This window comes from Myotis daubentonii, chromosome 4 (assembly GCF_963259705.1).
Source record: "Myotis daubentonii chromosome 4, mMyoDau2.1, whole genome shotgun sequence".
In the NCBI taxonomy this organism is placed as follows: domain Eukaryota; kingdom Metazoa; phylum Chordata; class Mammalia; order Chiroptera; family Vespertilionidae; genus Myotis; species Myotis daubentonii.
In genome coordinates this window covers 13,540,370-13,554,518 of record NC_081843.1, presented here as the reverse complement: position 1 = coordinate 13,554,518, position 14,149 = coordinate 13,540,370, and the positions used below count along the sequence as shown (strand labels likewise).

The 14,149-nt window shown below is 60.2% G+C and overlaps 1 protein-coding gene across 1 annotated transcript in view; it reads left to right on the top strand.

Annotated features, from left to right (window-relative positions):
* The first annotated feature begins 3,136 nt into the window (after positions 1 to 3,136).
* LOC132232883 (mastin-like) overlaps positions 3,137 to 14,149 on the top strand; it is a 98,082-nt gene continuing 87,069 nt past the window's right edge. Inside the window, exons 1-3 of the mRNA XM_059692593.1 lie at positions 3,137 to 3,209; positions 3,309 to 3,369; positions 3,552 to 3,732. Of these exons, the coding sequence (XP_059548576.1) occupies positions 3,207 to 3,209; positions 3,309 to 3,369; positions 3,552 to 3,732 (245 nt within the window). The 5' untranslated portion in view covers positions 3,137 to 3,206. The remainder of the gene's footprint in view (positions 3,210 to 3,308; positions 3,370 to 3,551; positions 3,733 to 14,149) is intronic.

The following is a 14,149-nucleotide window of genomic DNA, read 5'->3' as shown; positions in this document are numbered from 1 at the left end:
CCCTATTTTGATGGTAATGGGACAATTGGAGCAACCAAGGCCTCCGAAGGGCTTGGGACCAGGAACGAGGTCCCCGAGGGGTGCGAGTCAGGGCCAGGCCCGCAGAGGTGGGGCTGAGGGGGAGGGGACCTGGAGAACATGATAGGGACCCTGCAGAGGCAGGGCTGGCCTCTGCCCTCCAGCCCTTCTCTCTGGCTTCCCCAGGAAGAGCGTCTGCAGTAGCCCGAAGGGGCTGGTCCCCAGCTGGGCCAGGGACAGAAGCCCTGGGCGGTCCCCCTCCTGGGCACTGAGTCGTTTCCTTGGGCACCTGAGAGCCTGGCTCTAGTGTCCAGGCTGTTGAGACACCTGCTGTGGCTCCTGTGGAGACCAGCCGGGGTCCCTGCCACCTCAGCATCTGTTCAGGGAGTGGCCCAGGAACGCTGGGGCTGCGCAGAGAGGTGGCTTCACCCAAGCACCGGAACAGGGGGTTGCACTTCTCCCCAACCCCTCTTCTTCATCCCCTCCATCTGATTCCCAGGGCCCCTCACCGATGCCGTCTCCTCCTTCTTTGCTGTGAGCTGGTGCCGTGCATTTGCCTGCTGCTGTGCTGTCCCTGAGGCTGGGTCTGGGAGGATGGGCAGGTCAGCTGGGCCCTTCCCCCGCCCTGAGTCACTGGACGGCCACTCGGTTCCCATTCCCACAGCTTTATGGTACCAGCTGCCTAGTTTGCCTCACTCTGCCCTGTGGCTTCCTGGGACACCCCCACCTGTATGTTCCTCCTGGCAAACTTGGGGGTCACTTTGAATGTTCCAGACTTGCCTGCAGTTCACATTCTATTGGCATTTTGGAAGAGTTGATATTGGATGACACCGCCTCCTCTTAACAACATTGAATGGCATTTTATTTCCTGAGTGTCCTCCTCAAGGAAGTTTTGTGGTTGTCACGGACTCTAGATCAGGAATGTATGGACCTGGCCGTGAATGGAGTCTCTACCATATGGCATCGCATTAGCTATGCCTGGGGTTAAAGATGAGTTTCTCCTTCTTTCTCTCCTGATTTGTGTGTAAAACATTTGTCTTCCATCTAGACACCTTGGGAAACTTAATCTTCAAACCTTTTCATTGAGGCTTTTGGCTCTTCTGGTGAAGAAGATCGTATTATCTGCCAATGATAGTCATGACATTTCCTCCCCAGACCCTCAAACCTCTGGTTTCTGTTTCTGGCAGATCTGCTCCTAATGCCCAAATGCCGTCTTTGTCCAAGGTCTGGCCCAGCTGGTTATCGCCCAGCCTGGTGCCGGGGGATGGGAAGCCTGGGTCCAGCATCAGGCTGGGCGCTGGGGCCTGTGGCCTCTCGCTGACACCGCTGTGACTTGCCTTCCTGTCATCTGGGCTCAGAACCAGCCCCAAACCCACATCCACTGTTGAGGTGGGTAAAGGTGGGGGCTCCATCCAGACCAGAGGCAGGGAGGGAGGAAGCCCCCCCTTATCACCCAGAGGTCTCGCCCCTGGGCCTGTGGGACTTGCTGGGTCTGGGAGCCCAGCCCCTTCCCTCCTGGGTGCTCGCTCCCCCCACCATGGGGCCCCCGGCCATGTTGGATCCTGGTTGTTTCTTGTCGAGATCCCCAGTGTCCCCTGAGGATTCTGGGTGTCCCTGGAGACACCAACATGTCAGCAAGGATGACAGGGACTCTGGCCCCAGGAGGGAGTGATGGGTTTCTAGAGACCTGAGCTCTCTAAGTGCTGCAGAGCATCCCTTGATGGTCTCCTCACGGGGCTCCCGGGGGACAGAGGACCGGGCAGTGGTTCAGGAGTGTGGGAACCCCTCTTCCTTCTCCTCTCAAACCACTGCCTGGTCCTGTCCCATGCTTGGTGGAGAATGATTGTCCGATGTCAAAGGCGGGAAAGTCTGTCCCTGGCAGGTGGCCGGCCTCTGCCTGGGGTTGGACTTGGGCACAGAGCTCCTCCATTCAGAAAGCAGGGAGTGTGAGAGGGGGTTGGCTCCCAGCGCTGTGGGGTTGCAGGCGTGTACAAGAGGTGAGGAGAGGTGAGGAGAACTAGCACTACATTGGCACCTCTCACACCCTTTCCTGTGCATTTTGACAAAGCTTGATCATGCATCGGATGTATGAGGAGAACTGAGCAGATGTCTGAGTGTCCTGGGGAGGTCGTTACAGATGCCACAGACCCAGACCTTTAAATAAAACTTTATTCTGTCACAGTGTTGGAGGCTGGAAGTCTACAATCAAGGTGTCAGCAGGTCCCACTCCCTCCAAAGGCTCCAGGGAAGCTGCCTCCTCCGTCTCATGGTGTTGCTGGCAAACTCTGTCTGCAGGTCCAGTGAGTCAGTCCTTTTTGGGGGACACTGTGAGCCTCAAAAGAAGGAGGGGGCTTGGGGGCACTGGTCCTGCTGCTCTCCTCCCCACCCCCCGCTCTTGGCTCAGGTGCCAGCCCCCATCCCATCTGTGCCCTGCTCCGTGTGGTTTCAGAGCATCTGATTTACTTATCATTTATTTAGCTCCTCACCCGAGAATATGCTTATGGATTTTGGGGAGAGGAAGGGAGAGAGATGTGAGAAACATAGGTCGTTTGCCTCTTGTACGCGTCCTTATCGGGGAATGAACCCTCATCCTAGGTATGTGGTCTGACTGGGAATCAAACCAGAGACCCTTCAGTGTACAGGACAATGCAAAGCATCTCATTTCTTTCTTTTTCATGTGCAAACTGTCATCTTACCACTGAAATGTGTCCAGACCAATATTTTTATTATTTTTATTTTTGTTAATCCTCACCCAAGGATATGTTTCCATTGATTTTTAGAGAGAGTGGAAGGGAGAGAGGGGGAGACAGAGAGAAACATCGATGTGAGAGGGACATATTGATTGTTTTACTCCTGCATGAACCCTGACCAGGGCCAAGGAACCTGCAACCAAGGTATGTGACCTTGACTGGCGTCAAACCTGGGACCTTTCAGTCTGCAGGCTGACACTCTATCCACTGAGCCAAACCAGCTAGGGATCCAGCACCAATACTGAGTGTCTTCTCAGAGAGGAAACACCGTGTTTCTTATCTGATAGCTGGTCTGCTGGTCACCACTGGTCCCACTGAAGAGATAAGCCCCACCTCCTCCCAGGTCCCACCCAAAAGAGGGTGGCTTCCCCTTGGGCCAGTCTGGGCAGGAGGATAAAGGGGCTCAGAGGGCCCAGGACAGAGGCAGACAGACCTGGCATGGTGAGGACACTGCTCAAAGCCCCATCCTCTCCCTTCCCAGGCTGTGTCCCCGCCCCACATCTCCTCACTGGCTCTCCTCCCTCCCCTCTCCCCCTGCAGATGCTGTGGCTGCTGGTCCTGACTCTCCCCTGTCTGGGGGGCTCCGTACCTGTGACCTCAGGTGGGTCCTGACCCCCAAGCCTGGCTTTTCTCCTAACCGCTGACTAACCAGTCAGAGGACGCCCCTGGGATGGGTGGTGATCCCCCTCTGAGGGTGGCTCTGGGAGGGACGGAGGAGGGGGCCATGCTGAGTGCCGGGCAGCGGTGCCTGGGTCCCTGATGGCTCCTCCTCTGCTTCCCCAGATCCCGGCCCAGGGACTGAGCTGGTGGGCATCGTGGGGGGGCATGATGCTGCCAATGGGAAGTGGCCGTGGCAGGTGGGCCTGTGGGTCTTCGATCCAAGATATTCCGAGTGGAATCTCGATTGTGGGGGCTCCCTCATCCATCCCCAGTGGGTGCTGACCGCTGCCCACTGCATTCCAGGGTAAGTCCCTGCTCTGCCAGCACCCGGTGGGGGGTGGGGGGCGGTGATGGACAATGTCGGGAGGCATGTGATGTGTGTTGGGGGCAGATGCTGGGCTGAGTTGCTGAAGACCCCCCACCAGGATTCAGCTTCCTGGCGCTCCCCTTGCCCACCACAGAGGGGAGGTCTCTGGGCTCTGAGGGGCTGGCCCACTCCCTGCCACAGCCTCTCAGAAGCCTTTGGCCTTCTGTCCCCAGGAGAAACCCAGTGACTCGGCACTTTAAGGTCCAACTAGGACGAATGAGACCCTCATACAATGACAGTGTGCAGGTGGCTAGGATCTTCCGCCACCCCAACTACAGCCTTGAAAATGAAGGACCAGGTGGGGCGGACGTGGCACTTCTCAAACTGGTGGCCCCCGTGCGACCATCTAACCTCGTCAGGTGGATCAGCCTCCCGCCAGCCTCCTCCGCATTCCCCCCAGGCACACGGTGCTGGGTGACTGGCTGGGGCGACATTGATTTTCAAGGTAAGAACCAGAACCAGGATGACACCCGAGCGATGCAGGGGCGGGCCGGGCTTGACAGAGGAGGCTCAGCTGGGGTCTGAGCTGGGTCCCCGCGGGGTCTCCCTTGGGTGTAGGAGGCAGACAGCTCGCGAGGAGTCTGTTAAGGAGCAGAGACCAAAGTAGCAAGAGTGTGGCATGGCCATGGGCATCTTATTATTTATTTTTTTTAAATATCACCCAAGGATATTTTTTCTATTGATTTTTAGAGAGAGTGGAAGGGAGGGGGAGAGAGGAACATCGATGTGAGAAGCGTATCTATTAGTTGCTTCCCGGCCCGGGCTGGGGATTGAACCTGCAAACCAGGTACTTGCCCTTGACCAAGAATCACACCTGGGACCCTAAGGGCCAGTGCTCTCACCACTGGAAACACTGGCCAGGGTGCCATGGGCATTTCTCTCCCTCACTCGGCACCAGGCCCTGTGTCTTCCCTTCCGGGGGTCCCCGTTCTCCCTGAGTCTCGATAGTGGGATGGAGAAAGAGGAGAGAGAACTTCAGTGACGAGCTCAAGGATTCACTATTAAATGGACAAAGTCAAATTTGACAGTAGGGCCGCTCACTCTGCATTTCTTGGGGAAAGCACTTGCTCTGATTTTTCCCAATAAAAATTATGTGTGGATAAAAATATATTTCTCTGTTTCTTTTTGGAGCTTGGTGCCCACAGTGTCAGCCTAGAGATTATCAGCCCATTGGCCTCGAGTGAACCCAGACAGTTGGGGCCTTGGGTGACTCCCTGGGTCCCCCTGGGGGCACTGAGGCTCAGCGTGTGGTTCTGGAACCCGCAGCCTGTGACTGTACGTCCCCTCAGGACCACAGGCCCACTGAGCTTCTTCTCACAGAGCCGCTGCCACCGCCTGAAAATCTGCAGGAGGTGGAGGTCCCCATCGTGGCGGATGAGATCTGTCAGCGGCAATACCTCATGATCAAGGAGTTTATCAGGGACGACGAGCTGTGTGCAGGGAGCCGGGGCCGGGGCACCTGCCATGTGAGACCCCCAGATTGTGGCCTCCGCCCGTTGCTCCTGCCTGCAGGGGCCCTGAGTACTGACCACCAGTCTCCTCTTCCCACAGGGTGACTCTGGGGGCCCCTTGGTCTGTAAATGGAGAGGCTCCTGGGTCCAGGTAGGCGTGGTGAGCTGGGGGCACAAGCGCTGTCTTCCAAACTTTCCTGGAGTCTATGCCCGAGTGACATCCTTCTGGCCTTGGATCCACCATCATATTCCTTCCTTGAGCCCGGGGCCGGGCAAGGATGCTGCCCATATGAGATGAAGACAGGCCCTCCAGGGTGTTTGGGGACCCTCCCTGCTCCCTCCCAGTGCCAGCTCTTCATTGCACCTAACTCCCTCCTCCACCCCCCCCCCCGCCCCCACCTGCTCTGAGATCCTCCTGCCTCAGCACCTCCATCAGCCTCTCTCCCCTGACAGGCAAAAGGGAGAGGCGGGATGTGCTCTGAAGTCCGCGGGCACTGCAGGACTCCTGCCTCCTCCCCACCCTCTGGAGCTCATTAAACTGCATGAAAAACTGCTCTGGACTCAGTGCACTTACCTGTGGGCGCGGCCAAGGCGGCCAGTGGGCGGTCCGGCTGCTGGGGGAGCCCAGGCTCTGGGAGGTGGACCAGGTGGGAGGGGCAGCTATGGCTGCAGCTGGAAGAGGGCGACCTGGCGGCTCTCTTGGCTGGGGTGGAGGGGAGTCTGCTGCCTGGGGCTGGAGGCCAGAGCCCGGAGGGCCGCCCCCAGAGGGTGCAGACCGCCCCTCTCCCTCCTTCAGTCGCAGTCAGTGTGTCATGGAGGCTTTAATGACCTGGACGTGGCCGCATGCAAACAGGAGGTGCTGTGTTTCCATGGTCACCGCTGCTCCCGCTGACCTCGCGGCGCGCTGAACCCCCATTTTCCAATGTGATCAGCTCCTGGGAAAAAATGCAGTGCAGCCTCATTTCCACCAGATCCTCAGTCTCCCATCCTGAGCTTCTCCGGAGCAGGGCGGACCTGCAGGGGCCCGGGACCAGCCAGTCCCCCACTCCCCCCCCCCCCCCCCCCCGCCCTTCCCTCGCTCCGGCTCCCCCAGCTCCCGGGTCCCGGTTGGTTGGAGGCGGCTGAGAGGAGGGTGGAGAGGGGACCCGCCCCCGTCCCCCGGAGGCCGCTGTCCTGGCGCTGGCGCCCCTGCTGGAGACGCGCCGCGGTGCACCGCCCCTCAGGCCTGCAGAGCCCCTCCTTTCTCCCCGGGGGTGGGCGGGGCTCCCAGCGGACAGAGGAGCTTCAGTGTCAAATCCAGGAGTGAGAAGGGGCTGTGGAGCCCCTCCTGCCCCAGACAGTGACCTGCACTTCCTGCTGGGGTAGGATTTGGGGGGCATGGCTGGTGCCCGGCTGGGGTGGGTCCCACACCTGCAGGTTGGGGCCAGGACCCAGGAGGGCCTGTGGAGCCCGAGGCGGCCTGTGCTGTGGGTGAGGGGGCTCCATACCCTGCAGCGACAGGCTGGTCCCCAGTCTGATTCTACAATGGGGTGGCGGCCTCCCAGACCTTTCAGTGCCAGGACCCCTGCCCCCGAGGCCAGGGTGGAAAGCCCTCCTCTCTCACTGTGACCCGGTCCTTAGGGGGGGCCCGGATCCGAGTTAGGGAGAGTGGAAGCTGCAGGGCGGGTGGAAGTGGAGCTGCGTCTCCCATGTGCCCGGGACTGAAGTCTGGGTTCCTGGCAGCCAGGAGCTCTCCAGGAAAGCCTTTTCCTGGGAAAATGAGGCCTGAAACTCAGCTGGAAGGCACTAAAGGGCAGATGGCCCCCCTTGGAGATCTGCTCCGCCCAGGCAGGGAGGAGGGGGTGACACAGCACAGCCTGGCCCTGTGCCCTCGCCCTCGGGTTCCAGGCACAGTTTCTGCCTAAGTGACTGCCTGTCCACGGGGCCCTGTGTGTGTGGGCGGCTGCCAGGTGGTCCACACATATCCAGGTCCCCTGTGCCCGCCAGGAGGGTGTGGGCTGCCTGCCTTGCCATTGGGCTCTGGGGGACTGTGAGTCTTTGCAGGGCTTTCCTCCCTGGGTGAGGGTGTAGTCAGACCTTTAGTGTTTCCAGGAGTAAGATTGAGGGTCTGGGTCACTCAGAGGCCAGCGCTCCCAAGGGGAGGGAGAAGGACCTAGAACTTGGTGTTGGAGGGAAGGTTGGAGTGAGACAGCCTGGGCCTGGGGCTGTGTCTGCAGGCATGGACACGGGGTGGACCTCAGGGCTCTCTCTCTAGAGGCTGGGCTCAGGGCTGTGCCCCCTCCCGCAACCTCACTTGTCTGGAATCACAGCCAGAGCACCTGGCTTCCTGGGCTCAGCAGTAAGACAATGTGGGCGGAGCCAGATGCCTGGGTGGAGATTGAGGAGCAGGGCATGTTGCCTCTTTTCTCTGAAATCTGTTCTGACTGAGCCCTGGGCCAGCAGAGGTGGCAGACACTGAGCCAGCAGGGCTTTGTCCCCCAGTAGAGACCCCTGCAGGCCAGGTCAGTGTCCATGGGGACCCTGGGGAGGGCCCACAGGCCTTGGCCTCTTCCCCTTGTCTGAGGGGAGAGAGGCACCTTCAGGGCTTGGAATGGAGACTCCATGCAGGGCCATGCCCTTCCAGGTGGACACCACACCTCAGTCACCACCAGGCTCTCCCCCTGTGTGGGTCCTGGGGTCCCAGTGACAGCCCTCAGCTGGGGAGTGTGGGCTTAAAACAACACACATGCATCCTCTCACCGGCTGGAGGCCAGGAGCCCGCAATCAAGTTGTTCTGGGGCCACAGCTCCTCCCAGGCTCCTGCCTCCTGCAGCTGCTGGTGGTGCTGGGACCCTTGGTTGGGGAGGAACCTCTGGACCCCCACCCCGTCCTCCCCACCCCGTTGTGCTCTCTGCACCCTCACCTCTTCCTACAAGGAACCATCATTGGATTTAGGGCCTCCCCCCTCCACTCTGACCCCATCTGAACTGGTTGCATCTGCACTTATTTCTAAAGCAGGTCAGGTTCTGAGGGGCCGCGCTGGTCCACACTGACTCCCTCCCTGGTGAGACTACAGGCCACCAGGCTGTGTGCTCCTGAGAGGGGAGCACGCCCCTGAGGAGGCAGGGCCTGGCCACAGGAAATCTTTAGGAGCCCCACGGCCCTGCACCCAGGGCGCCCATCAAAACAACAGGCCAGTGAGGGCCTCTGCCCCTCTCAGGGAAGCAGCGTGCTCCCCACCTCACAGTGCCCTCCAGCCCGTGACGCCGGCCCCACAACAGGCTGCCTGCTCTGAGTGGTCCCAGCGCTGGTCAGGGCTCTGCTGCAGGTCCAGCTGCACTGGCGTCACAGGTCCCAGCAGACACGATGGTGTTAAAAGTATTGGTGATGGGCAAGCCCCGCGGGGGGCAGGACAACGCAGGCCATGCAGCCTGCACTGAGGAACATTCCTGAGATGTGAGTGACAGCTGGTGTCTGGGTACATTGAGCTCCTTGTGTCTGGAGGCCACGGAGCAAGACGTGCCACCATCTTGGTGGGACAATGACACTGAGCACCAGGCAGAGGCAGGGCTGCTGTGTCACAATGGGGGGCAGGGAAGGTGAGGGCCCTTGCGTGTCCCTTGCCTCCCCCTCGTCAATGGGATGGCAGGTGGACACGTGCAGCCACCCGGCCTGAGAATCCATGTGACCTGAGCTCAGCCCCTCAGGTATGCGGGTCTGGGTCGTGCAACCAGTCAAGTCCCAGAGTCACGGTTAGTAGCAAAGGGTGGGACCCAGGTGGACAGTGGAGGGGCCCTGTCGGCCTCAGTTGTACCCTGAGCCTCTGCTTCCCAGTTTCCTGGGCAGGGACTCCTCGGTGGTCCTGCAGCCGCCTCCTCAGCACACGAGGCAGAAGGCGGTGGACGCTGCCAGACACAGAGATGTGCCAGGTCCCTCTTCAGGACAGGACTTGATGACAGCATCTGGGAGGCCTGGCAGTTCCTCTGGCTGCCTCGCCCCGGCAGGTCCCTCTTGGCTGGCACAGGGATAGGAAGGGCTTGCTCTGTGTCCCAGTGGGGGCCGTGGCCTGGGTCTCCCTGTGGGCTGGTCAAGGTGTCATCAGCCTGCATTGTGCTCCAGCACCGCCCTCTGCCCAGCTTTGTTCCGCCCACCTGCCTCCTGGGTGCCTCTCCCTGACTTGTACCCGCATGAAAGTCGGTCTCCGTGCAGCTCCCTGAGAGCACCCTGCAGGGGGCAGTGTGCATGGCCTCAGCTGGTGGCAGTGAGGGTGGCCACAGGCCATGTGCCAGGTAGATGGCATGCTCTAGTCAGATGGTGGCGAGCTCCACGCAGCTTCACAGGGTTCAGTGGGTTCAGGGGCTGCCCTGTGGCTCCTGGGGCCCAGTAGCAGCTCTGGGGCTCCGCCTCCCTGAGCCCGTCTGCCTGGGCCCAGCGCTCTGGGGCTTCTTCCAGCAAAACTGCACCCTCTTGGCAGCTCTCCTTGCTCAGGCCGCCTGCCTGGCTGTTCTTTGTGGCTGAGACCCGTGCAGCCAGAGATGGTGTTGCCCAGGGACAGCAGGTGGCAGGTCCAGGGGAGGCAGCGCCAGGGCCCAGCAGCAGCTCCTCACTGCCTGCTGACTGACCCCTCGACCTGGGGTGGGCCTGAGAGAGGAGCAGCTCTCTCTGCCCATGGCCCAGCCAGAGGGTCCCTACCTGCCAGGGGATGAAGGGCTGCAGAGAGGGTCCCAAGGAGGGTCCCTCCCGGTGAGGATGCCCCTGCTCAGACCCCAGCTTCTGCATCCCCACACGGGGCCCCTGGCCCCTGGTGGTCTCACCCATGCCCCTGCCATCCCCGCAGATGCTGTGGCTGCTGTTCCTGAGCCTCCCAGGCAATTGAGTGGCCTTAGAATATCATTAGTATACTAGAGGCCCAGTGCACAAAAATTTGTGCACTCGGGGGGTGCGAGGGGGGGCCTTCAGCCCGGCCTGTGCCTCCTCCCAGTCTGGGACCCCTCGGGAGATAACGACCTGCTGGCTTAAGCCTGCTCCCAGGTGGCAGAGGGCAGGCCCAATCCCTAGGTGCAGCCCCTGGTCAGCTCAGAGCAGGGCCGATTGGTGCGTTGGGGCTCCGCCCCCTGTCATGCACAGAGCAGGGCGTATCGGGAGATTGTGATGCCACCCTCAGTCATGCTCAGGGTAGGGGGTATCAGGGGGTTGGGGCACCACCCTCTATCACCCACAGAGCAGGGCCAATCAGGGGGTTGGGGCGCTGCCACTGTCACACTCAGGGCAGGTCCAATGGGGAGGTTATGGCTCTACCCCGTCACACACAGAGCAGGGCCCATGGGGCGGGGGGGTTGGGGTACCACCCTCTATCACCCACAGAGCAGGGCCGATCAGGGGGTTGGGGCGCCGCCACTGTCACACTCAGGGCAGGGCCGGTGGGGAGGTTATGGCTCTACCCCGTCACACAGAGCAGGGCCCGTGGTGCGGGGGGTGTTGGGGCGCCGCACCCTGTCACACACAGAGCCGCAGGGTGATCAGGGGGTTGGGGAGCTCCCCCCTATCAGGCACAGAGCAGGGCTGATCAGGGGGTTGGGGGGACTTCCCCTGTCACGAACAGAGCAGGGCGAATAGGGAGGTTGTGGCCCCGCCCCCTGTCACACACAGAGCCACAGGGCGATCAGGGAGTTTGGGCGCTGCCCCCTGTCACGCTGATCCCAGTGCCGGGAGGCCTCCCGGCTCTGCTGATCCCGGTGCTGGGAGGCATATTACCCTTTTACTATATAGGATAGAGGCCTGGTGCACGGGTGGGTGCCAGCTGGTTTGCCCTAAATGGTGTCCTGGATCAGGATGGGGGTCCCCACTGGGGTGCCTGGCCAGCCTGGGTGAGGGGATGATGGCTGTTTTCAGGCTGGCGGGTGACTGAAGCTCCCAACCACTTTTTCTTTTTATTCTGGGCCAGCTTTAGCTCTGCCTCCAGCTCTGAGGCCTCTGCTGCTGAAAGCAGGTATCTGGTTTGTTTGGGTTCTATAATCGAAACACTGTATCAACTCCAGCTCTGAGATTCAGGCTGGCTGAAAGCAGGTTTCTGGGGTTTTGTTTAGCTCCTATATTTGTAACAATGTTTCAAACTGCAAGCTCAGAGGCCGGCAAGGCAGGCGGGGAACATTGGTTTCCTCCGTCACTAAAGCAAGCAAGCCTCATGTTCGCTTCAAGATGCCTGGCTGCCGGCCGCCATCTTGGCTGGCAGTTAATTTGCATATCGCCCTGATTAGCCAATGGGAAGCGTAGTGGACATACGGCCAATTACCATGTTTCTCTTTTATTAGATAGGATTATACTTTGATTGGTTGAATGGATGACCAGATGACCGAACACTTAGCATATTAGGCTTTTATTATCCTATATAATAAAAGGTAATATGCAAATGGACCGAACAACAGAACAACCGGTTGCTATGACATGCACTGACCACCATGGGACAGATGCTCCATGCAGGAGCTGCCCCTGGTGGTCAGTATGCTCCCACAGGGGGAGTGTTGCTCAGTCAAAAGCCTGGCTCACATCTGGCGAGCAAAGTGGTGGTGGTGGAATCCAATCCCACTTTCATGGCAAGTGGGCGGTAAGGAGAGAGAAGTATGGACTTGGAGAGGGCGCAGGCAGGGCTGAGGCACCCCCCCCCTCGTCCCTGAGTGCACAAATTTCATGCACCGGGCCTCTAGTAGGATAATAAGGCCCTGAAGTCTCTCCTCCTGGAAACCCCTCAGTTCTGAGCCAGCCAGGATGGCAGGTCCCTACCACACAGGGCTAGTGAAGGGGTGTGTGCTTTGGTGGCAGTGACGTCAGCAGACTGGCTGCGGTGCCTGGCAGGACAAGGGCTGGGCTGCGGGAGGAGGGGTGGGTGGGGAGGCTGTGGAAGCAGCTGGCAGTGAGAACTGGGAGCAGGGCAGGCAGGAAGCCGGAAGGTGCCCATCAAGGGGCCACCAGCCATGGACACAGCGTTCCAGCGCCAGCTCTCCCGGCGGGCTGGGAGACCCGGGGGAGACCGTGCTCTTCAGGCCTCGCACAGGCTGAGCACCAGGGCCGCTGCGCCCGCCTATGCTGTGCAGATCCCTTCTTGTCTGGGCTCCAGGCCACACCCGCAGTGATCAGTGGGTTTTCTCTTGGTAACTGGATTGGCGTCGTTAGTGTTCCCTAGTGCACACACTGCCTCCAAAGCCAACGGTGCCCCGTGCCTCTGTGTTTGCTGGCAGGAGGTGCAACATATAAGTTGCCCTTTACCTTGGAAGGGGTGTCTCAGCCACCGCCAAGCACTTCACCCTAAAAACGCCATCGATGAGTCACGCCCACACCAGGCGGGTGTCTCACTAGAGACCGGCTCCTCCGTTCTAATGACCGTGATGTCATCTGAGCGCAGGACCCATAGGGTGCCCTGCTGGATGGCTGGCTGATCACGGGCTAGACTCCAGGCGCTCACTGGTGTCCCCTCCAGGTGACCACAAGCTGCTGTGACCCTCCCTCTTGATGGGGATTGGAAAAAACTCCCCAGATCAGAAGTCACCTTTCAAGAGCCCGAGGCTGTGCCGATTTGTCCTAGTCAAGATGCCAGCATCGCAGCCACGGTGCTGCTCACGACACGCTCCAGAACCCAGGCAGTGTCTGCAGGGACCCTACTGTGAATTCACTGGGCTGTGACAGGACTCCCCCTGCCCCCGCCCCATCTCTGTGCTCTTGGCCTCTGCTCTCTGCCGCCCTCTGCTGGCCGCACCTTGTGGGCTGGGCTCCCTCACTTGGGCAGTTTTTTATTCACGTTTGGGGGTACAAACCGAGTGCTCACTCCATGACAGGGGTCAAGGGACGAACCGGAGACACAGCTTTGCCCTTGAAGGGCTCTCAGGACGGCGGGTGCTTTTGGGGAAGTGGCTGGAGCGGGGCTGGGGGGACAAAACTGGAGCTGCTTCTGGGTTGGGCTCAGCGCTGAGCCACTGGGGACCCCTCAGAGGGCACAGGGGCCTGAGCCGGGAGCCGCGCCGGCAGGTGGGCTGGGTGTGCTGGGCCCTGGGGACCGGCTCCTGGCCAGCACCATGGGGTGCTGACCTCTGCTGGTCGCTGACCTTGCCTGCTGAGATGCTTGAAGAGGGGGGCCTGCAGTTAACCCCCGTGCCCACACGGGGGCGCACCCGGGCCCAAGCTCTCTTCGGAGGAGGGGTGTGGTCAGGGCAGGCAGCTGGTGGAACAGGTGCCCCCACACCTGGCCGCTGTGCAGGTGGGGGCTGGGCTGCCTGGACTCCTAGGGGCGCCATGGACAGGCCACTGTTGAACTCGAACTTCTTAGCGTGGGCCCTACTCCAGGTGTCTGCTCTCATCCTCCTTGAGTTTGGGGATTCAGTTCAGGGGATCTGCTCACTCAACGTGGTGTCTTTGGGGGCTCGCTGCGTCGCTGGATGAACTTGTGGTGTTTGCTTCCTCTTTGCTAGGCTGCTCCCCTCTTTCGATGATCCATGATTGTATTCTTCTGCAAGAATCTCCTCTGGGTTATCTTTCCAGGGGCCCAACCTCACAGAGCGCGGCCAGATGAGCCTCCAGACTGGATGTATGTGCTTGTACCCACCCGCTGTCAGGGCTGAACAGCGGCCCCCACAGGTCTGTCCCAACGGAAATTACATAACCCGGCACCTGACGTGATTAAGGATCTTGAGAGGAGGCGCTTCCCCTGGATTAGGGGGGCCGGGGGGGGGGGAACCCTAAAGGCAACCACATGGGTCTTTAGGAAAGGCCCAGAGGCAATGTGAGCATGGAGGGAGGGAGCGCAGCGCGGTGGCCACCACTCAATTTATAAAAAGAGAGAAAATAAACGCATTCCTGTGTTTTCATCCACCAGGTTTGGCAGTTTGTTGGGAGCCCCAGGAAATGAATGAACCCACCCCTTCAGCACACGGGAG